At 37.5% G+C, this 24,694-nt stretch overlaps 1 protein-coding gene across 1 annotated transcript in view; it reads left to right on the top strand.

Moving 5' to 3' along the window:
• Nucleotide 1: 1 nt before the first annotated feature.
• The window catches only part of CCDC112 (coiled-coil domain containing 112), a 29,218-nt gene continuing 4,525 nt past the window's right edge, over nt 2–24,694 (top strand). Inside the window, 9 exon segments of the mRNA XM_017865190.1 lie at nt 2–157; nt 12,027–12,147; nt 17,212–17,333; nt 19,582–19,671; nt 20,520–20,595; nt 20,976–20,997; nt 21,000–21,062; nt 21,065–21,245; nt 21,248–21,366. Of these exon segments, the coding sequence (XP_017720679.1) occupies nt 17,222–17,333; nt 19,582–19,671; nt 20,520–20,595; nt 20,976–20,997; nt 21,000–21,062; nt 21,065–21,245; nt 21,248–21,366 (663 nt within the window). The 5' untranslated portion in view covers nt 2–157; nt 12,027–12,147; nt 17,212–17,221.

Here is a 24,694-nt window from a genome sequence, read left to right as displayed (position 1 = left end):
GCCAGTGGCTGCCGCGGCCCGAGCAGCGCGGCGGGCAAACATGGCCGCACTGACGACGGTTGTGGTAGCGGCTGCGGCCACCGCGGTAGCCGGGGCTGTGGCAGGGGCGGGCGCGGCCACCGGGACCGGCGTGGGAGCAACGCCGGCGCCTCCACAGGTAAATCCGGGAGAACAGACAGCTGCTCTGGCGGCGGGCGTGGGGCCGAGGGGCTGCAGGCCCTGTCTGAACAGGTGCCTTCTGCAGCTCCTCGCCTCCCCTGCCCGGGGCCTGGCACGCGCCGGGCGTTGCTCTTCGTTGGCTTGTGCGTTTAGCAGCTTTTGCAGAGCCGCCTCCATGTGGTTTCGGAGTCGAGGAAGACCTGGGTGGGAACCCGGCTCTGCCGCTTCCTGGCCGCGTGATAAGAACATAGGCTCTCGGAGACTCACTTTCTTCTCTAAAAATTGGGAATAGTAACATGCACCTCCCGAGCTTTGGACTAGCGTGATGTCTGGGGAGCCCCTGGCACAGTGCTTGGTTGGAGGGGGACTCTGTGCCCAGTAATTGGTGGCAGCGCTGTTTCTGTACCGGCGCTGGGAACACAAGGAGAAAGACAGTATGGGATGGTCGGAGGCAGAGGTGTTTCCAGTGATCGGCTTAGGACCCCTTTCTAGGTGGTGAGGACCAGGTATCTTTGTTCAGATGGTATCAGCTCAACGATACTTTCCATGATCTCCCTCAACTGAATCCCCTTACGCGGCACACCCAGTCCCTGTTTCTGGTTTTATTTTTCCCCATAGCACTTAGTACCATATATTACATTACATATTTTATTTCTGTTTATGTTTCTCCTCAAATCCCTCACCTTCCCTCGCACCCCCATGAGAATGTAAGCTCCATGAGGGCAGAAAGTATTGGAAATTTTATTCTTTATTGTGTTCCCAGCACCAAGAACTGTGCCTGTTGTGTAGTGCCTGGAACATAGTATGCACTTACTGAATTTGTGCATCAATATAAACCTGAAGGAAGGCTGTCAGGAGCTGAGGACAGGTTCCATCTTTTTCCTCCCTTAAGGAAATACAGTGTCTTTACTCGTAGACCTTCAGGAAATTCCACCTACAGCACATTTTCTCACACATCCTCTATAATTCTCTTTATTATTCTAACTCTGGCCCAAGTATCTCAGGAAAAAATGTAAAATATATAAAAAGACATAAAGTATTTTTAAGTATTATGCTTTAAAAAATGTGTGACCCCATGTTGCTGGGTTTCTCCATCATTTGTTCTCTGAATTCTTGTAGCAATGTCTTATCTTTTGGTCTGCATTTCTTGCAAGTTGTCTAATGCTGTTATTGGTGCACACTTTTGTGGTGTTTGCCTCCTCAGGGGTTGGATCGGATCACCTGCGGAGCTGTTTCAGCCGTTTTATCAATCACCTAGAGGATATCTAGCAATATTTGGAGACATATTTGGCTGTCAGAGTGGGGAGCAGGGGGGTGTTGAGGGGCTGCTGGCATCTAATGGATAGATGCCAGAGAACAGCCACCTACAACAAAAAATCATCTGGTCCAAAAGTCAGTAGTGCTGAGATTGAGAACCATGGTGTATACTTTCTTACCACTTTATTAGGGAAAGCAGAGCCTCATTGTTGAGAATCTACCTCAGCATAATTAGGTAGAATTCTTCACGTGTGTTTGGGCTTTTTCTTTAAAAACAAACAAACAAAAAACAGAATTACTGCGTGCTATATTGTGATAATGTTTAGGAGTTTACATGTTATCCATCTTTGTACTTCCCCCAGCGTACCACACACACATACCTATACACACAAATTCTACAGCCTGACACTGAACTTGAATATTTGTCATATGATTAAATGAACAAATATTCCTACTGACTTTAACACTGAAACCAACTAGTATTTTCTTGAGAAGAGATAATTTTCCTGATGGCAATCTCACGATACTAGAGATATCTACCAAAATATCTAAAGTTCCTGTCAGCTAGGGCTTCTAAAACAAAATACTACAGACTTGGTGGCTAAAACAACAAAAGTTTATTTTCTCACAGTTCTAGAAGCTAGAAGTTCAAGATCAAGTTGCCCTTAGGGTTGGTTTCTGGTGAGGCCTCTCTTCCTGGCCTGTAGGCAGCCACCTTCTCACTGTGTCCTCACATAGTCTTTTCTCTCTTACAAGAGGAGAGAAAGAGATCTCTGGCATCTCTTCTTATAGGGTCACCTGTTCTATCAAATTAGGTCCCCACCTTAATGACCTCATTTAACCTAAAGGCCCCATCTCCAGATAGAGTTATTTGGAGATGAGGCCTTCTACATAGGAATTTTGAGGGAACACAATTCAGTCCTTCACAGTTTCTTTAAATTACTTTGGAGTAATTATCTCTGAAGTTTTGAAACTATTTTATATTGTATTTTATTTTACAATATCCTCAGGGTGTGGAATCTCATAAATTCCTCACTTACTATGAAAAGTGTGTTACTTTTCTATCTATGCTTTTTAATATTTGTATATTATTTGTTCATAACCCTCTTAGCTATTGCCTTTCAAATCTGAAGACCACAAATCTCTATCCACCTCTCCAAGGTCATTTCCCTCTTGTTCCCAGCTGTTCTCTTGATTATTGTAGTTGCTGAATTACGACTTCTTTGAAGTATCTCTAACAGCATCACATTAGTGTGATGCTGGTTTTATACCAGCTTAAGGCCCTGTCTTCTGTTTTGTTTCTAAGGACCTTCCCTCTGATGACCTGAATTTTATGTTCCTTGGCTGCCTGAAATAACCCTTCAATAATAACTGTTTTCATCTGTGACTGTGTAATCTTACATAGTAAAAGGGACTTTGCAGATGTGATTAAGATAAATTAAATATCTTAATTATCTGAGTGGACCTGGTGTAATCACAAAGGTCCTTATAAGAGAGACGTGGGAAAATCAGAGCCAGAAGTAGGAGATGTGATGATGGAAGGAAGAGGATGGAGTGATGTGAGGAAGGGGCCATTAGCCAAGGAATGAAGGTGGCTCTAGATGCTGGAAAAAAAAGGTAAGAGGGTGGATTCTTCCCTGAAGCTTCCAGAAGGAATGTAGCCCTATTAACACCTTTGTTTTAATTAACATTATTTTTAATTGACAAATCATAATTATATACTTTATGGGGTACAATGTGTTGTTTTGATATTTGGATACAATGTGGAATGATTAAACCAGGCTAATAATTAACATATCTATCACCTCACTTATTTTTTCTGGTGAAACATTTGAAATTTACTCTGTTATTTTGAGATACACAATAACATTTTTATTGACTATGGTTAACCTACTGTGCAGTAGATCTCAAAATATTCCTCCTGTCTCTCTGAAACTTTACACCATTTGACCAACTCCCTATTTCTTTCCTTGCCCTCCCCACCAGCCTCTGGCAACTGTTGTTCTACTCTCTATTAGATTCCATGTGCAGTCTAAGTAAGATTATACAGGATTTGCATCTCTGTGTCTGGCTTGTTTCACTTACCATAATGTCCTCCAGGTTCACACTTTGATTTTAGACTAGACCTCCAGAACTATAAGGGAATAAATGTCTGTTGTTTAAGCCACTGCATTTGTGGTAACTAACTTGTAGTGAGTTTGTTACAGCAGCAATAGGAGACACCAGGAAAGACTTAAGAAAGCTCTCAGTCCTCTTCCTTGTTTGGCTTTGAAGCACTGTGCTGGCAGAAAGTAAAGACTAAGGTAGCGTTGTAAACTGCCTGCCTGCATGTAGGAGGTATGCTTCAGCATGCATGCAGACCCCCTTTCCCAAAGGTAGCAAAGGCTAGGACACATAGTGGTTCAATGCATCTAAGGAAATCTCTGACCAATTATTGGCTGACAACTGAACTAACCAACCAGAGATTTCACTGCCACACCTGACCAAGACTACGGACTTTACAGAATTCGTTTAGGAAAGTGACCAAACAAACAGCAACAAAACAAACCCTGGTAAGGGGAGAAAATCTCATTTTTAGAGTTGTCACATTATATTATTTTACATGTCCAGTCTTTAACAAAATTATGAAACATGGCAAGAAAGTATGGTTCACACATGGGGAAAACAGTAAAAAGAAACTGTTTCTGAGTAATACTGGCTATTGGACATACTAGACAAAGACTTCAAAACAGTTATTTAAATATGTTCAAAGAACTAAAGGAAACCATGTCTAAAGAACTAAGAGAAAATGTGGGAATGAGGTCTCATCAAATAGAACTCTTTAAAGAAATCAAACATTTAAAAAAGAATCAAGTAGAAATTCTGGAGTTAAAAAATGCAGGAACTTCAAATGAAAGCATCACTAGAGAGACTCAACACCAGAATTGAGCTGGCAGAAGAAAGTATCAGCAAATTTGAAGATAGGTCAATTCAGATTATCCAGACTGAAGAACAGAGAGAAGAAAAGAATGAAGAAAAATGAACAGAGTCTGAGATCTGTGAGATACCGTTAAGCATACTACCATGTGCATAATGAGAGTCCCAGAAAGAAAGGAAAGAGAGAAAAAAGGAGGAAAATAGATATTTGAAGAAATAAAACAGAAGACTTCCCAAATTTGATGAAAAACATTAACCTACATATGGATGGAGCTCAATGAACTCTACATAGAATAAACTCATAGAAATTCATATCTAGACACATCATAATAAACCTGCCAATAAATATAGACAAAAAGTCTTGAAAGCACCAAGAAAGAAGCAATTCATTACATATAAGGAATTCCTCAATAAGATTAACAGCTGATTTCACATCAGAAACCATGGACACCAAAAGGCAGAGGGATGACATAAAATAGAGAAAGACTGCCAACCAGTTGTTCTTTGTACAGCAAAATTATTCTATAAGAATGAAGGAGAATTTAAGACATACAGAGGCAAACAAAAGCCAAAATAATTTATCATTAGCATAATTGCCCTACATTAAAAGGAGTCCTTCAAGCTAAAATAAAAGGACACTAGACAGTAACTTGAATCCACATGAAGAATAATGTGAATAGAGTACTGCAAATATGTAGGTAAATATGAAAGTCAGCATAAATGTATTTTGGTTTGTAACAAATGTTTTTCAGAAAATAGAGGAGGAACATTTTAGTGAACATTTCTCATTCTGTAAGGCCATTATTAACCTGATACCAAAATCAAACAAAAACATCACAAGAAAAAAAAAATACAGAGTAGTATCTGTTATAAATACAGATGTAAAAATAACAAAATACTAGCAAACATATCTAAAAACATGAAAAGGATTATACACCTGCAATTTATTCCAGACATGCAATGTTGGTTTAATATATGAAAATCAACTAATATAATACAACATATTAATAGAATAAAGGGCAAAACCACATCATCCCAATAGAAGCAGAAAAGCAATTGACAAAATCCAACACCCTTTCATGAAGATAGATCAACTCAGATTTTCCAGTCAACAAACTGTCAATAGAAGAGAACTTTCTCAACCTGATAGCAGCATCATTAAGTAACATATTGTGTAATGATAAAATATGGAAAGCTGTCTCCATATGATCAGGAACAAGATAAAATTATCCACTCTTACCACTTTACTCACTGAAAGTTCTAACTAGGGCAATTAGGCAAGAAAAGGAAATAAAAAGCATTCATATTGGAAAGGAAGATGTAACATGATACTTATTCACAGATGACCTAATATATAGGTCAAAAATTTACTAGAAAACTAATAAACAAGTACAGCAAGGTTGCAGAATACAAGATCAATATACAAAAGTCAGTTGTATTTCTATACACTAGCAATGGACAATTCAAAAATGAAATTAAGAAAAAAATACCATGTATAATAGTATCACAAAGATTAAATACATAGGGATGAATTTAACAAAAGAAGCATAAAACTTATGCTCTAAAACCTATAAAAATTATTCAAAAAAATTAAAGGAGACTTATATAAATGAATACTTACTGTTTATGATTTTGAAGACTTCATTTTGTTAAGATGGCAATACTCCCCAAATTGATTTACAGATTCAGTGCAATCTCTATAAAGATCTTAGCTGCCTTTTAAAAATTATTTTGAAGAAATGTACAAGCTGGTCTTAAAATTGATATGGAAAATGCAAGGCACCCAAAATAGCCAAAACAGTCTTGAAAAAGAAGAACAAAGTTAAAGGACTTACACTTGTTAATTTCAGAATTTACCTTCAAAGCCACAGTAATCAAACTGTGGTACTGGCATAGGGGTAGACAATAGACATATAGATCAGTGAGAGACAAGACCTAAACCTACAGATTTATGGGCAGTTGATTTTCAAAAGGGTGCCAAGACAATTCAATAAGAAAAGAACAGTCGGCAGGGCGCGGTGGCCCAGGTCTTTAATCCCAGCACTTTGGGAGGCCAAGCGGGTGGATCATGGGGTCAGGAGATCGAGTCCATCCTGGCTAACGCGGTGAAACCCCGTCTCTACTAAAAAGTACAAAAAAACTAGCCGGGCGAGGTGGCGGCACCTGTAGTCCCAGCTACTCGGGAGGCTGAGGCAGGAGAATGGCGTGAACCCGGGAGGCGGAGCTTGCAGTGAGCTGAGATCCTGCCACTGCACTCCAGCCTGGGCGACAGAGCGAGACTCCGTCTCAGAAAAAAAAAAAAAGAAAAAGAAAAAGAAAAGAACAGTCTTTTCAACAATGTTTGGACAATTGAATAACCACTTACAGAAGCTGAACTACCTCACACCATATTTTAACATATCGAATCTGATCAAAGACCAAATGTAGGTCTAAAAAACTCTTAGAATAAAACACAGGCATGAGTCTTCATGACCTTTGGTCAGTCAGTAGTTTCCCCTGTATGACACCTAAAGCACAAGCAGTCAAAGACCAAATAGATACGTTGGATTCCATCAAGAATAAAAATCTTTTGTGCTTCAGGCCAGGTACAGTGGTTCATGCCTGTAATCCCAGCACTTTGGGAGGCCCAGGCAGGCAGATCACTTGAGGCCAGTTGGAGACCAGCCCGGCCAACATTGCAAAACCCTACCCCTACTAAAAATACAAAAATTAGCCATGCGTGATGGTATGTGCTTGTGGTCCTAGCTACTCAGGAGGCTGAGGCAGGAGGATCACTTGAACCGGGGAGGTGGAGGTAGAGGTTGCACTGAGCCGGGATTATGCCGCTGCAAAAGAACATTTTTAAGAAAGTTAAGAGATAAGTCATAGAATGTGAGAAAATGCTTGCAAATTATATGTTGATAAGGGTCTTACATCTAAAATATATGTTGAACAAAGTTACAGCAAATTTAGTTCAATTTAGATCGAATCAGCTTTTATTTGCCATTCATGAATTGGGGCAGCATCCCATTCTATAAATAGAGTAAGAATTTCCACAGGGCATGAACAGTGGATTTACAGAACAGTGGGTTCTGTAAAGTAGGAACGAAAAACCCAGAAACAATAGAAAAAAGTGGGGATCTCAGCCGCTGAGGTGGCAGGAGGAGTGGCAACAGCCAGGTAGCCTGGCTCCATAGAGGCGGGCACACCAGGGCTTGTAGGCACTGAGCACCAGACAGGCGCCTTTCCTGCTGACAAGAAGCCCAACTGGAAGGTGAGTCCAGCAGAAGGGGAAGTGAAGGAAGAGCCCAAGAGGAGATTCGTGCAATTGTCATCTAAACCTGCTCCTACAAAAGCAGAAATGAAGCCAAAGAAGGCGGTCATGAAAGGATAAATCTTCAGACACAACATGGAAACCAAAGGCAAAAGGGGAGCAAAAGGAAAACTGGCCAAAGTGGCTAACCAAGAAACTAAAGAAGACTTACCTGCAGAAAATGAAGAAACTAAAACTGAGGAGAGTCCTGCCCTCGGTGAAGACTGAGGGGAAGAAGCCAAGTCTGTATGGCAGTAAAATGAGTTTGGTTAAAAAAAAAAAAAAAAAAAAGCCAAGTCTGATTAATATCTACTGTGTTTTAGCAGTCCCTGTCTCCCTCCTTGTACAATCCAGAGGAATATTTTTATCAACTATCTTGTAAATGCAAGTTCTTTAGTCACTCAGGGAACATTTTTAAGAAGGAGGGATCCCACCTCATCCTGTTTCTGAAGTGTAGATGCTTTAAGAGGTGAAATCATTCGCTGGTTGTTTATTTTTTGGTACAACCAGAAAATAGTGTGGACTATTGCATTATGGGAGGCTTTGACTGTCTGGAGTGTCAGCTTAACATTCCGTAGATAGGGGGTTAGTTCTTAGATCCTCTAATATTAAGCATACCAAATGACAATATGGAGTCACAGTCCTGCATTTAATGTTTTGAACATTTTAAATTCCGTTCCCGTGTTATTTTTTAGTAGAATTGTTTCCTTATAAAAAACACTCTTTGATCATGGCTTTCCCCATCAGAATTGTGTGCACTCTGTGACACCTTTGGTTATGGTAGTCCTATATTTTCCTAATAACATTGTTAGTGTGTTGTGAAAGATTGAAAATTAGAGTATGTAGTGTATATGGTATTAAATTGTGAGTTGCTGGGATGTATTTAACAGCCTATCAACATGTGAAGATACTGGTACTTGATCGCCTCTTAAGGAAAATTTCCCTCCAAATTTAAGCTGGAAAGTCACTGGAATAACTTCTAAAAGTACATGGTGGCTGGGTGCGGTGGCTAACGCCTGTAATCCCAGTACTTTGGGAGGCCGAGGCAGGCAGATCACCTGAGTTCAGGAGTTCAAGACCAGCCTGGCCAACATGGCAAAACCCTGTCTCTACTAAAAATACAAAAATTAGCCGGGCATTGTTGTGGGCGCCTGTAATCCCAGCTACTCAGGAGGCTGAGGCAGGAGAATTGCTTGGACTCAGGAGGCGGAGGTTGCAGTGAGCCAAGATGGCACCAATGCACTCCAGCCTGGATGACAAGAGCAAAACTCCATCTGCGGGGGGTGGGGTAGGAAAAACATGGCATTTTAGATTTTTGGTACTTACGTTAAAATTGTTTGCAAATTGAAATGTGTGTGTACTGATTTTCAACACAACAATAAAACCTCAATTATGAAAAAATATTTTGAAGAAAAAAGAAAAAAGCAGATTGGAGTTGAGCACAGTAGCATGTGCCTATAGTCTCAACTACTCAGGAGGCTGAGATAAGAGGATCATTTGAGCCCAGGAGTCCAACCTGGGCAAAATAAGAAGACCCTAACCACTTTAATTTAAAAAAAAGGAAAAGAAAAGAAAGAAAGAAAGAAAAAAGAAAGAGGATTGGTTAATATCAGCTTACTTCAGGTAACTTATGAAGGTAAAAGCAGAGAGGCTTTTCTTATTACTCAGACTCAGGTTGACTGGACCCTTTCTGATTGGTTGCTGTGCATCTCTTGTTTTCAGGAAAAATTGCTCAATTGGGGAAATCTACCTATTTCCTCAAAGTTTCATTTTGATCATGTGGCACTTAGCATGAGTGACCATTTTTATTTTGTCTGGTCTGTTGGGGCCTACTGCAGGAGCTCTGTTCAAAACAATAGCCTCCCGTAAAAGTTGAGTAACATATGTAAATAACTGTTACAATTCAACAATAAACAGACAAACAATTTTTTTAAAAGGGAAAGGATTTAAGTAGACATTCCTTAAAATAAGAGGCCAATAAGCACATGAAAAAAATGCTCAACATCGTTAGTCATTATGGACTAGTCAGAACCACTGTGAGAAATCACTTCATACCCATTAAGATGACTGTAATAAAAAAGACAGATAATAACAGTTATTGGTGAGTTTGTGGGGAAATTGAAACCCCCATACATTGCTGATGGGAATGTAAAATGGTGCAGCCACTGTGGAAAACAGTCCGGCAATTCTTTAACAAGTTTAAAACTTTTGGGCTTCAAAGGCATTGTCAAGAAAGTGAAAAGACAACTCAGAAAACGGGGAAATATTTACAAATCATGTCTAATAAGAGACTTTTACATCCAGTTTATGAAGAATGCTTCCAACTCAACAATAAAAGGGCAATCCTTTTGTTGTTGTTATTGTTGAGACAGCGTGTTGCCCTGTCCCCCCAGGCTGGAGTGCAGTTTTGTGGTCATGACTTACTGCAGCCTTGATCTCCTGGACTCAAGTGATCCTCCCACCTCAGCCTCCTGAGGTAGCCTCCTGGTGGCCTCATACCACCATGCCTGGCTTAATTTTTTTTTTTTTTTAATTTTTATACAGACAAGATCTTGCTATGTTGCCCAGTCTGGTCTCAAACTCCTGAGCTCAAGCTGTTCTCCCACCTTGGCCTCCTAAAGTGCTGGAATTAGAGGCATCAGCCACCAGGCCCCGCTATGCCACCCAATTTTTTAAAATGGGAAAGTAAAAAAAAAAAAAAATAGTTACTTTATGATCCAGAAATTCTGCTGCTGGGTATATAATGAAGAGAATTGAAAACACATATTCACATTAAAACATGTACACAAATGTTAAGATTAATTTGGCCAAATAATGGAAACACCCCAATTGTCTATCACTAGCGACTGATGAGTAGATAAACAAAATGTGGTAGACCCATATAATGGAATATTATTCAGCCGTAAGAAGGAATGGAGTATTGATTCATGGTACAACATGGATGAATCTTGAAAACATCACGTGAAGTGAAAGAAGTCAGACAAGGCTACACATTGTACAAGCCCGTTTGTATAAATTCTCCAGAATATGCAAATCCATAGAGTCAGAAAGTAGATTAATGGTTGCCAGGAGCTGGAAGGAAAGGGAATGGGGAGTGACCTCTAATAGGTATGAGGTTTCTTTTTGGTATGATGAAAACATTCTGAAACTGGATAGTCATGATGGTTGCCCAACTTTGTGAATACACTAAAAACTACTGAATTGTACACTTCAAACAGACATATTTTATGGTATGTGAATTACATTTTGACTTAAAATATATTTCCTAGATTTAGATTTACTACTTTATTCTTTTTTGCTCCTGGAAATTTAAAGCCTTATTTCCTTTTCCCCTCATCCCCCACAACCCATTTTTGTTGCTCAGCAATCCCTCTCAGTGATACCTCCAAAATACATTGAGTCTTCTTTTATTTTCTATCAGCCCAGTAGTCCTGGACACTGTCATTCCTTGTCTCTATAGCTGTACTAGGTACCTCATTGATCCTCCTGCTTCCAGTCTTGCCTCACTCCACCCCCACACCTCCCATTAATTTATTCTCCAAAAAAATAGCCAGAAAATTGTTCTTAAAGAATTAAATGTATCATGGCATTTCCCTGCTCAAAACTCTTCAATAAAATCCAGACCCCCTAAGTGACCTAAAATGTCTGTATGATCTGGCACGTACCTGCCTCTCTACTTTCATCTCCTACCAAGATCTCACCGTTACTAATCTCGTGTCACAATTGGCCTTTCTCTGCTTGAACTCAGCAAAGTCTTTCACGCTCTAGGGCTTTTGCACATGTGGATCCCTTTGCTTAGAACACACTTTCCTACTGCTCCTGTCATGGCTGCCTTCAATCTTCCTTAAAGTCATCCCCTCAAATAGACCTTCTGTGACCATTGTAACTGAAAAAGCAAACCCTTGCTCCGCTTTCTCCATCTGAGCCCTAATATTTTCTTAATAGCACTTATTGCAGCTGGTGGAGTTTTCGTTTTATTGCTTGTTCACTCTTCTCTCTTTAAATCTGTTTTTCCTCACTAGACCTTCAGACAGGGGCCATATTATTATAGATCATGATTGTTTCCCTAGTGTCTAATGCAGCCCATGTCACTTCATAGTGTTCAACACATACTTATTAAATGACCAACTGAATGAATTAGATTATTTTGCAAATAATCCCGGGATATTTAACCTTTCTTACTCAGTGTAGCATGTTAAGATAGATATTCCTTCATTTGATAGATATTCCTTCTTCCACAAATGTACTTCTAAGAGTTAAATAAGATTGGCCCCAAAATGATCCTTCAAGAAACTCAACTATTGACATTTTATCTCTCTGAAAAAATTCCACATTTATGTTTTACTATTTTCATTACTATTTCATTTACTATTTTCATAAGTTTTTCTTGTTCTCAATGCAGAGTGATGGCTGTTTTAGTACCTCAGGTGGAATTCGTCCTTTTCATCTTCAAAACTGGAAGCAGAAAGTTAATCAGACTAAGAAAGCAGAATTCATACGCACAGCAGAAAATTTAAGAATCAGTAAGTATAAGAATATTATCTTCAAATAACATTACTACCAATTTTATAATGGACAATAAAAAATTAATTCTACTCTACCCTACCTAGTCTCACATTAAGTTATAAAATTGTAATCACTAGCCTGTCAAATATAACAAGAGAAAGATGGGAGGTATGAAATGGACAAATAATAGGCTATTTAATATAAAGTTAATTGTAAGTAGAGTAATTTCAGTTTTATTTTTACAATTTGGAATCTGTGTATTTCAAGGGAAACAAAAGAGCTGTTTCTTTAGATTTTGTATAACAAATAACAGACAATCTATTTTCACTTTATAACTAAACGCCTGGTAAATGTTTTTGAGGAAGTGAATAGTTTTTGTGTTTTTTTATTATGTATGTATGAAAGTGTTTTATAAATGACGAACATCATATATTTACATTGTTCTTCTTCCTATTTTACAAATGAGGATGTTGAGGATCATAGAGGATAAACATCTTTCTATAGGTTACATGCTTAATAAATGGTGTCTGAGGGACTCCTAGGCTGGCTCCAGCCACTCTGAAAGCCATCATTCTTACCAACCAGTGCTTTTCACCAGCAAGCCGGTTTGAATATGTGGGTGTGATCTCACTAAGGAAGACAGTGAATCATTTTAATGAAAAGTCAGTAGTCTGTACTCTTACTTTTTTTTTTTTTTTTGAGTGGCTTTTTAATTGATCTCATTTCCTTGGTTTCTGCCCCTTTCAGATCCATTCTGCCCATTATGACCAAGCTATTTGAGAAGCTTCCATTTATTTAAAATTTTCAATATATATGAACTTCTTTAAACAACCAGTGATATTTATTGAATGTTCAATGTTGTCAGCAGTACCAGCATATGATAAATATGAGGAATGTTAAAAACAATTGGAACTCAAGGCACCCCACTCTACCCTACAGTTGAGAGCTTTATCAAAACATTGCTTTGAACCTACATAGTATCAATTTGCCAAAGAACATGAGAAAAGGAGCCTATTGTAAGGAATGGTCTCTGGATCAGAATTGGTGGCAGTTCTCTATTTAGAAATTCTACCAATGAGAAAGTGTACTGTTAGAATTTTGAAAAGCTATACCATATTGTAGCTTTTGGAGATTGAATTCTCCTTGCATTTATATAATACTTTTGTCTTTTCCTCCAACTTTATTGAGGTATAACTGACAAATAAAAATTATATATATTTAATATCTACAGTGTGATGTCTGGATGTACATACATTGCAGAATGATTACCACAATCAAGCTAATTAACATATCCATCACTTCACACAGTTACCTTGTATATGTGTGAAGGGTTGAGAATATTTAATATCAACGTTCTTAGAAAAGTGAGCTGAGATTTTCATTATGTTAAGTGAAATAAGCCATACACAGAAAGACAGGCAATGCATGATCTCATTTATATGTGGAGTCTTAAAAAAGTCAGACTCAGAAATAGAGAATAGAATAGTCAGAAGTCTGGGGGTAATGAGGTGGGAGTGGGGATAATGGGGAGATGTTGGTCAAAGGGTACAAGTTATAAAATAGAAAAGACCTGGAGACCTAATGTACAGCATGGTGACTATAGTTAATAAGAATGCATTGTATACTTGAAGTTGTTAATACCTATATCTTTAGTATTCAGAATTTGAAAAAAATACAATTATTTAAAGTTTCCAAAATGCATTACTCTAGATAGAATTAGAGTCTAGGTTAGAGGTTCCATTTTATGTTTCTTTCTAGATAGGGTAATGTCCACCAAATGGTTAATATCCATAGATACAGCAACCAGTGTGTTTTACAGTTCTGAGTAGGCTTCTTCATCTGTTTTAAGGCATTGGAAAAGCTCACTAAAGGAATATTAGAAAAACTCATTGTAAGAGTGTTTCTATCTAACAATTCACATAAACACAAAGGAAAAACCACTATCTATAATATCATTTGGTTTTATTTTGGAATAAGTAATATATTTACATGGTTCAAAATCAAAATATATCAAAGGGTACCCAGTGGAAAGTCTCAGTTTTACTCTTGATCGAAGCCACCCAGTTCCTTTCCACTCAGTTAACCCACTAGTTTTGGTTTCTTATGTATCCTTCCACAGATATTTTATGTGTTTATAAAGAAATATAAATAATATATTCAGAATTTTTCCCTTTTTGTAATAAAATGGTAGCATACTGTCCACATTGCCTGCATCTTGTTTTTTTTTTTTTTTTTTTTTTTTTTTTTTTTTTAATGTATATCTAATAACAAGAAGTAGAATTTGCTAGGACACAATAATGGCATTATAGTTAGGTAAGTCAAATATCTGTACTCTCTCGAGGCACACACAAAAGTTTGTTGGGGTGAAATTGCATAATGTAATGGATTTACTTGAAAATACTTAAGCTAAGCAAAGCAAAGGTAGATGTAAATGAATTTACTTGAAAATACTTAAACTAAGCAAAGCAAAGATAGATGGATAGATGAAATGAGAGGTAAAACTGCTGAATCAGGGTGAGATAAAAGGCATATCATATGATGGGAGTCAATTTACCATTCTGTCCTTTTGAATATGTCTTAACATTTTCCTACAAAACTTTGTTATAAAAGAGGTTATCTTGGAGATCTTTTTCTGTCAGTACATAGAACAGAATACCACTGTATCATATTCCATTGTATAAATGTAATATGATTTATTAGCCTGCCCATATTTATGGACATTTAGGTTATATTCAATCTTTTTTTAATAATGAACAGTGCTGCAATTAATTACCATCCCCACATAGGTCAACATTAATTTGTTTTTGAGTATATCTTCAGGATAAATTCCTAAAAGGAAATACTGGGTCAGAGATAAATAAATTTGCAATGTGATAAATATTGCTAAATTGCCCTCTGTAGACAACAGTTCCACCAACAATGTGTGAGAAGACATGTTTTCCCACAGTTTTGTCAACAAAATATATTAAATTTGTGATTTTTTTTGCTGATATGATAGGTGCGCAGTGTTACTGTGATAGTTTTAATTTGCGTTTCTTTTATTGAGGAGGTTGAGGATGTTTTCATTTTTGTCAACTTGTCTCCATTAATTAGCATATTTTGAATATCCTTATAGGTTAATATTTCTAATCCAGGAAAACGGAAAGTAAGTTGAGGGTGTCATGAACTAAAAACCGTTGAGTGGTATAAAGTTGTAGCATATCCCATGTCCATGGCAGACGTTTCTTTTTATCATAGTAATTTTCCCCATCTGAAACCAGAGCCTAGGTGAACTTCCCAGTCCTCAACGCAGGACTCCATATCTGTCCTCAGTCCATTAGAGTTGCCAGGTGGGACTGAAATCTATTTGATATCTTTATCTACCCATTACTTCTTCTCACAAACAATAGAAGCTACCTAAACACACATGCTAAGACATGATCCCCTCAGCCTTTGGAGCAGTGCGGTAGGCTCTGGGGCAGTCTCATCTGTCTACCCCCATGTGTCTTATGAATATTAAATTTTTCTCTATGGGCAGTCAGATGCTGTGGCTCATGCCTGTAATCCCAGCACTTTGGGAGGCCAAGGCGGGAAGATTACTTGAGGTCAGGAGTTTGAGACTAGCCTGGCCAACATGGTGAAACTCTGTCTCTATGAAAAATACAAAAATTAGCCAGGCATGGTGGTGGGTGCCTGTAGTCCCAGCTACTCAGGAGGCTGAGGCAGGGGAATTGCTTGAACCAGGGAGGCGGAGGTTACAGTGAGCTGAGATCACACCACTGCATTCCAGCGTGGGTAACAGAGCGAGACTCCATCTCAAAAAAAAAAAAAAAAAAAAATTATCTATGTGTGGCAAAGTGGAAAAGATTGGGAAACTGCAGTATAGTTGCCTCTCAGGTTGTGTGAATTAAGTCAATGGCCAGAGATGCTCCACCACTTATTAAATCCAAGATTAGTGGAGAAATATTCATATTAATTTCCACCTTCCGGGAGAAAGAAACACGTTAAGAAAATTAATTTTGGCTAGGCATGATGGCTTACGCACTTTGGGAGGCTGAGGTGGGCAGATCACTTGAGCTCAGGAGTTCAAGACCAGTTGGGGCAACGTGGCAAAACCCTGTATCTACCAAAAAAAAAAAAAAAATTAGCAGGGCATGGTGATGCGCCCCTGTAGTCCCTGCTACTTGGGAGACTGAGGTTGGAAGATTGCTTGAGCCAGGGAGATCAAGGCTGCAGTGAGCTGAGATGGTACCGTGGCACTCCAGCCTGGGTGACAGAGCCCGACCCTGTCACACACACACAAAAAATGTAATTTGAAAATTAATTTCTTTGCCCAATCAAAAAAGTTTCTCAGTAGTGCTTTATTTTGTTTTTGTTTTCTCTTAGGGTGCAAACTAACAACGAGAACTCCTTACTGGTAGATAGGCTAAATCCAAGGGGCAGAGACGTGCTGAAAGAAGCTCTGAAATAAATGTAGACAGTAGTTATTAAATATACGAAATTTCCTGTCTTTGTAGATGGTTAGTCTCTTGAAGTTTTAGTTGTATTAATAATATTAATAACTTGCATTTCCATAGTATACTTGTACTGTACAGAGATCTCCCACATATGTTATCTCATTTGATGTGAATAATAGACCTATAAGATAGTGGAGAGCTGTTATTATTGACATTTTAGTGATGAGGAGGTTCACACCGGGAGAGGTTAACCATCTTGGCTAAGGTTACAAAATTAATAGCATCTACTATTGAACGCAGTCATCAGCAGTAATGGCCATTTTCAGGCTCCAGTGAGATTGAGTTTGAATCAATAGTCAAAAGCTTATGCATTTTCAAAGCAAATGTATATCCACATTTTCTTAAATTATCATTTTATGATTGAAATAGCAGTTCAAATTATAGCTGTTTTTGATTGAAATTAGCTCTTCTAGCAATTATTTTGACTGATGTTTTGAATCCTTAGCCTTATTAACCAAAGTAATTATTTTTATTCTATAGATGAATTAATCCAAATATAAAATACTGATTATCAAGTGTCTTCATATTTTAAGCTATTAAAATATATTTAAATCATATTTATACTATTTGTTTCTTTTCCTAAAGAGTAATTAACATGGAAAAAGATAAACACAGTCATTTCTACAACCAAAAAAGTGACTTCCGAATTGAGCATAGTATGCTAGAAGAATTGGAAAATAAATTAATTAACAGCAGGAAAACAGAAAGTAAGTTGAGTTTCTGATTAACTAAAAACTGTTGAGCGATATAAAGTTGTAGTTTTACCCTGTGCTTTGTCTTTGTGCATTGACCGTGTTGTGTTCTCTATAAATAGAGTCAGTTCTTTATTGACTGTGTTATATTCTCTATATTTTATTTGGTAAAATTTGTCTTTTAGGGACATGTGTTTATTCTTTCAGGTCACTATTTAGTCATACTAACTGGATTGTTTTCTGTTGTATATTTCTTCAAATTAAACAAGAAAAAGAGGATTTGGGGGATTTTTTTGGTTGACAAACCAGCAAATGCTATTATAATTTTTTAAAAGCAGAGTGGTTTGTGAGCTGTCTGATGTTAGCTCATTACCCTGGCATTGTTGACTGAGCCCTGGATTCAGTAAGCATCAGCAGATTCAAAGCTATAATTAGTAGTTGTAGACTGCTCATGATACTCCCTTATCATCAATTAAAATAAATTCCTAGTGATTTTTTTCTTTCAGAATATAAGGTTACACCATTTTTTAAAAGAAAGTATTACACTACTTTAAAAAGTTATCCTTTGTCAAGCAGTAGCAGGAGTAATTTTCCTTCTTTTATTGGAATGACAGCAGGACCTAATATAAATACCAAATTTCGACTTATCTCTTCTCTTTGATACATTGAAAAACCTAGACACCCCTGATTCAATATTTCTTTATTTCCCTCATTTATTTTGTAGACAACCAGGAGATTGATTTTTCTATGTCTCAATAATGCCAATATGTAAAATTTTGTGCAAATTTTAGTTAACTTGATTTTCCCTTTATTATGGCAACTTGATTTGTACCAATCTATTTCCCTTTGTTCTACAGTTTTGCTCTTATTTAGTAACACTTTATGTTTTTCCCGTCTAGGAGAGTAAAAAATGCTTGTCTTAGTATAAAGGTAGAGAAGTTTTCCCTTCATATATTACAGCTAAGCAGTAGAAATACCTATTCCTTACCTCAAATATCATGCCGCAATTTTAGCCTGCATTTATGTCATACTGTACTTAAATGATTTGTCTATATATCCAAATGAATAAATAAAATGAAAAGATTATCAGCCCTGTAGTGATATTTTGGTAGCTGATCAAACTAAAGCTAAAATAAAACAATAAAAAACACTTTCCTAAGTACTAGAGAAGTTTCTTGACCTAAAGTTCAACAGTAAGACCCTACAAAGTAAATTACAAAAAGTTTCTGCCTTTATGGAATTCTTGAATTTTAATGAAAAACACAAAACAAGCCAAAGTTGTCATATACATATTAAGAGGTTTATTTTGGATATTCACACTGACTGCAAACCTATACATAAACTTTTTCTTAAAAAATAATTACTTTTAAGGACTTTTGTACAAAGCCTTTGATGCTTCTTGCTCATTTGTGGAAAAGTTGCAAAAACAAAAAAGAGGAGGGTGCATAAAGTACCCTAAGATGATAAAATAATAATATTACTATTATGGGAATGTGAATGTTTTGACATTAGCCTAGTAATTTAGTAAATATTAAAGTAAGATTAATCCTTCAGAAAAAAAAATACGAAAGAAGAATCCTTTATGCTGATAAAGATGATTTGAAAACATCGTTGAGACTCTCACTTACTTTTTAGGCTTTATTGTGGGCCTAATAATTTACTCCAGGCTGGTCCTTTGGTTGAGCTTGGCAACCCGTGGCACAGTATACCACTGAGTGATACCCGAGGCACCTCCTCAGGGCCGTGACAGTGATATCAATGAGTATCACCTGCCCCTTTCCTAGAGGATTTGGTTGGATGAAATTAATTCTCAATGGGAAATTTCTCAGTATTCACAGAATTAGGTAGATGGTTTTAATATTCCCACAATACAGTTAACACGAAATTATATTTCCATAAATTATAACAAAAAGAAATGAAGCACTATTAAAGAACAAAACAATGTTGAAACTGCTAATATTTACATCTAAAACCATGTCCAGTAACTCAGTCTACACAGAGGGGGAGAAAAAGACATTTCCTCAGCACAGGTTATCGTGAGACTTAACCCACTATGCTTTTCAATATTGGAAGCTATCAAAAAATGCTTTATTTGGAGCAAAGGTACTTAAAGTATTAATGTTTTGACATAAATAACCATCTTTTGTTCTTTATTTAATTGCTCTAGGCTTTTACTAACAGTGATCAGTCTTACATGTAGAATCCTGAAATATAACCACATTTGTCACAGAATTATTTTCAAGGGCATACTTCTTCCTTATAGGAGCAAAAATCCAGCAACAATTGGCCAAAATACATAACAATGTAAAGAAACTGCAGCATCAGTTAAAAGATGTGAAGCCTACACCTGATTGTAAGTAAATTTAAATATTATGATCTTTCTTACATGTTAGTATTTTCTATTTGGCATTAATGGAGCTAAACTCTACTTAATTGGTTAGGACTTAGTAAATTTATTAATGGAGCTAAACTCTATCAGTTAGGCTTTAGTAAGTTTGCACTGGAGAACTATAATTGGGCATTTCTGTGTGTGTCCGTTAAAGTATTATCAAATCCTTACAAATTATAAGGTAGGCAGAACACATACTAGTGTCATTTACAGGATTGGGAAATCTGTGTTATATAAAGGTTTAAAAACAGCTAATTAAGGGGAAAAAAGATTGATTTCCTTAGTCCTATCCAGTGTTTTCCCTTCATTTGCTTTTTGAAATAATTATCTTTGAGAGGCATTTCTAATGCATAAGGAAAGGTTAAACAGATTTACGACAAATGCTAGTGTTTAGAAAAAAATCCCACAAATTATATCCCTACCTCCTTGCTGACTGTAACATTCATTCCTGGAATCAAAGCAATAAATGAAAGGGCTCAGGGCGTCTGGACTTAGGGATCAGACAGGTGTTGTGTCCAACTCTTGGTCTTTTGTTTGTTAGCTATGTAATTTTAGGCAAGTTACTTGATATCTCTGAGCTTCCATTTCCTCAGCTCTAAAATGGAGATAATTATGATATGAGTGTATGGGGAAAAAATCTGTAATCAGAAAAAATTGCAATCATAAAAATTCACTTTTGAGCACAGCTATCTTATGCCTTAGGCTGAGAAATGTTTTAAAATTAGGGGAACACTCTACTTTTTCTTCCTAATATTTAACTTTTAGCCATATGGGAAAATGACACAAAATAATTCTCCATGTTTCTTTTACAGTTGTTGAGAAGCTCAGAGAAATGATGGAAGAAATTGAAAATGCAATTAACACTTTTAAAGAAGAGCAGAGGTTGATGTACGTTTTAAACTCATTTTAATATAAAATTATTGACTTATTTTTTAATAACTGGCCCCACTAGGTTTTTGTATATAATGCATTCTGTTATTAGTATTTGAGTTTACACAAAAGCGATATAATATCTTTCTTGTTTTTGGGTTTAGGTGGCTTTTCATTTTTAAGTAAATTTTTTCATGTTTAACTATACTATAAAAATCCCAATAAGGAATCTTGAAGATTGTTTTTATTCGAGAGACCCTTTCAAGGCTTAGATTTATAAATGTTAATAATGTTAAGTGGAGAAGATGACTATAAAGAGTCAGGTATCTTAAATTTGATGGAAATGAAGGGTTAATATGGATTGTCTTTCTTATTCAAACTTTATTTTAAAATTTTAGATATGAAGAGCTAATTAAAGAAAGAGAAGACAAAATAATAATGAGTTGAGTGCCATATCAAGAAAATTGACACCATGGGTTTGCGGGTAATTCATGAAACAGAGAAGCTTTCAGGCATCTCAAGCCAAGTTCCTGTGACAAGTAACCACCCAAGTACTCTTCCAGAAGAGGTACTAGATTTTTGAAAAATTCCTTCAGCAAACAGGGAGGGCGGACAAGGTGGCTGGGGATGTTATGATCACCAGAACTTTGTGAAGGTGAGAAACAAACATAAGGGAAGCCAACATTTATGGAGGAAGTTCTAGAACACCTCCTGGAAAAACACCAAGATGAAGTTCAAGCTGGGAAATGGTATCAAAAGTTTATGGCTCTAGAGAAAGAAAAAAAGATGGTAATTAATTATAAATGCTATTATTCATTCTGCGTTTCTATGTCCTAGGGCGCTGTACTGAACACTTAACATGTCTCATTATTGGCATTCCCATGGAGTGTGTTATAGTTCCCCTCCCCCCCCACCAATTAATAGAGATGAAAACATGAGTTCCATTGAAGTTAAGTAATTCTGGCCAGGCCACAGGGGCCCCCCCCCCTGCACTTACATCTGTAATCCCAGACTTTGGGAGGTTAAGGGCAGATGGATCGTTGAGCTCAGGAGATTGAGACCAGCCCGGGCAACATGGCAAAGGCTCGTCTCTACAAAAAATACAAAAACAAAAAATTAGCTGGGCATGGTGGGACTGTGGTCCCAGCTACTTGGGAAGCGGAGGTGGGAGGATTGCTTGAGCCTAGGAGGTTGAGGCTACAGTGCGGCTGTTGATTGCACCACTTGCACTCTAGCCTGAGCAAGCCTAGTGTCAAGAAAAATAGAAATGAAAAAGAACAGTTATTTGACCCATTTAACAGAACGACATTTGCACTTCCTCATAGCCAAACATGTCTCCCTCCACAATAACACAATGGACAAAAAGCCTCTGACTATCGGTCAATCCTCTGTATCTACTGCTCAGAAATGTGAGCAATCCAGATCCACTGAGACTTTGAAAAAAGTCTATCTTACCGGCAAAGGCCACATTGTTTTATGGAAACATCAAGGAGGCAGTAGGAAAAATGCTTTGACTATTAATACATTTCCTTTGAGATTTTTAACTTAACCATATTGCTTATTTTAAGCCTCAAATGTTGGACTTACCCGGAAAACAAAAAAAAAAAAACCTGATTGTGGCAGATACCTAAAATGTCCATTTTTACCAAAATTATTACTCTGGCTTTGCGTTAGATCAATATTCTTAACCTTGATACTGTTGACATTTGGAGCTAATAATTCTTTGTTGTGGGGGCCTGTTCTCGCATTATAGGATGGCATCCTGCTTTCCAGTGGTAGGATGCTTATAATATCTCCTTAACTGTGATTATCAAAAATTCTCTAGCAAGATATCCACTGGAGGGGAAAAATAGCCCCTAGTTGAGAACCACAGTAAATCGAGTCTTTTTTTTTTTTTTTTTTTTTTTTGTAGAGTTCAGTGGTGATGAAGTTTGAACTTACCTGGTTTTACCTGGTTTAATAAAAAGTTGTGTTTATTCCATAGATGGCATACCTAAGGAGTATTAAAGAAATAATTGAGTCCATGTTTAGTCTAAAGTTTTAGAGGGAGTAGCTGCATTTTTGTTGTTCTTGTCATTCTCTTCCGTCCCTCCAGCAATAAATTGAATGTAGGGAAATTGACTTTTCAGGTTTTAAGAAAAATGTTTGAAACATAAGTCATTTGGGCTTTTTTCCCCAGGATACTGAAAACATGGGATTCTCAAAGTGGTCCCTAGTCCAGCAAAATCAGCATCACCTGGGACCTTATTAGAACTTAGCAGGCTCCAACTCCAGACCTAATTAGAACTGTGAGGCTAGGGCCCAGAAATCTATGCTTTACCAAGTCCTCTAGTTTATTCTGCTAATGAAAACCACCTCTTTAGGAAACAGAAACAGACACACTGCTTCTTGTGATAAAAGTAAACGCCTCAGATTCTAGCTTATTCTCCTTGTTCCCATCTGCTCTGTTTCCTGGTATTTGATGACTGATATGTCATCAGTTTGATAGGATATGAGCAGGATGTAGGGGTGAGATAGAAGGGTTTGTGACAGTGGAGGTGCCATTTACTGAAGTAGGGCATGTTGGAGGAAGAAAGGGAAGTTTGGAGGAAAATATCAGGAGTTCAGTTTTAAATCTAGGGAGTTTTAAGATGTTGAGTAGGAAATTTAGCATTTTTATCTCCCACTTCCTTTAATATATCCTGTGTTGTTCATAAGTGAAGAGATTATACTGACGTTTTCAGACATGCTCTGAACTTTCTGGCCTGAATGCCCTTGCTTATCTTGTTCTCACTTTCTGGAACCTCCATTCTTTCTCCCTCTCCAATCCCAGCTTCTCAGAATTGGCCCAGATCAGATGTTGCCTCCTCCTTGTCCACCCAAACATAAGTAGCTTCCGTCAGGATTTCACTAACACTTACACCTTTGCTATGATGTGTCGTGGTATGCCCATGTTGAATTTCATCTAGAACAGTGCTGCTCAGACTTGGTCCATGGACTAAATATGGGTTTGCAAACTGTTACTGGTTTACAGTGGGATAAAATGGTTGCACCAGAATTAACTATGCAGTGAACACTGGTCAGTTCAGTTGGCTTTTTTTTTCCATAGAAAATTTTCACATTGAAAGAAGCAGTGCATTGATTTGCCTTTTGACAAAAATTCCTGATATTTTTGCAGACTGGTATTTTGAGTAGCACTGCACTAGATGGCATTTGGCATAGCTTTAATATTGTTTGATTGTTCCTATCACATTGCCTTGTATATAGTATACACACATACCATAAGGATTTATTGAGTAGAATGAATGATACACCATAAGGAAAGATGAGGAAATAGTTTCTTGACTTGAAATATGCCCTAAATGGCATGGAGAAGCCTGCTAGAATTTGAAATAATTTTTACATACCCATATGTAAAGACAGCTCTGTAGCTATTGTGCTGTTTTATTTATTTATTTATACATACCTAGGAAGCACCATGTGCCGGATGCTAACTCATTTAATCTTCATAACAACACTGTGCAAGAAATACTACCTACCACTTTATAGATGAGCAAAATGAGGACAGAGAAGTTTAGTGGCTCATCCAATGCTACACCTCGTAAATGGCAAAGCCAGGATTTGGTCCCAAATAGTCTGGCTTCAGCACTCATGTTCTTAACCACCCTACCCTTAATTCTTCTGATATTTGACCAGATAAAGATCATTTAGAAAGTATTCTAAGCCTAGAAAGAGAATTTGGAAGCAGAAATGAGATGATTAGAGGAAAGGGATGTTGCCCATGAAAATAAAAGAAGCAGGTAGGCCCGGCACGGTGGCTCACACCTGTAATCCCAGCACTTTGGGAGGCCAAGGTGGGTGAATCATCTGAGGTCAGGACCAGCCTGGCCAACATGATGAAACACCATCTGTACTAAAAATACAACAAAATTAGCCGGACATGGTGGCTGGGGCCTATAATCCCGGCTTCTTGGGAGGCTGAGACGGGAGAATCTCTTGAACCTGGGAGGAAGAGGTTGCAGTGAGCTGAGATTGTGCTGCACTCCAGCCTGCGCAATAAGAGCGAAACTCCGTCTCAAAAAAAAAAAAAAAAAAAAAAAAAGGAAAAGGGGAAAGGAAAATTTAAGAGTTGTGGTTT

The sequence above is a fragment of the Rhinopithecus bieti genome, unplaced genomic scaffold, assembly GCF_001698545.2.
Source record: "Rhinopithecus bieti isolate Rb0 unplaced genomic scaffold, ASM169854v2 scaffold_79719, whole genome shotgun sequence".
Taxonomy (NCBI): domain Eukaryota; kingdom Metazoa; phylum Chordata; class Mammalia; order Primates; family Cercopithecidae; genus Rhinopithecus; species Rhinopithecus bieti.
This window is presented reverse-complemented; position numbering and strand designations above follow the sequence as displayed.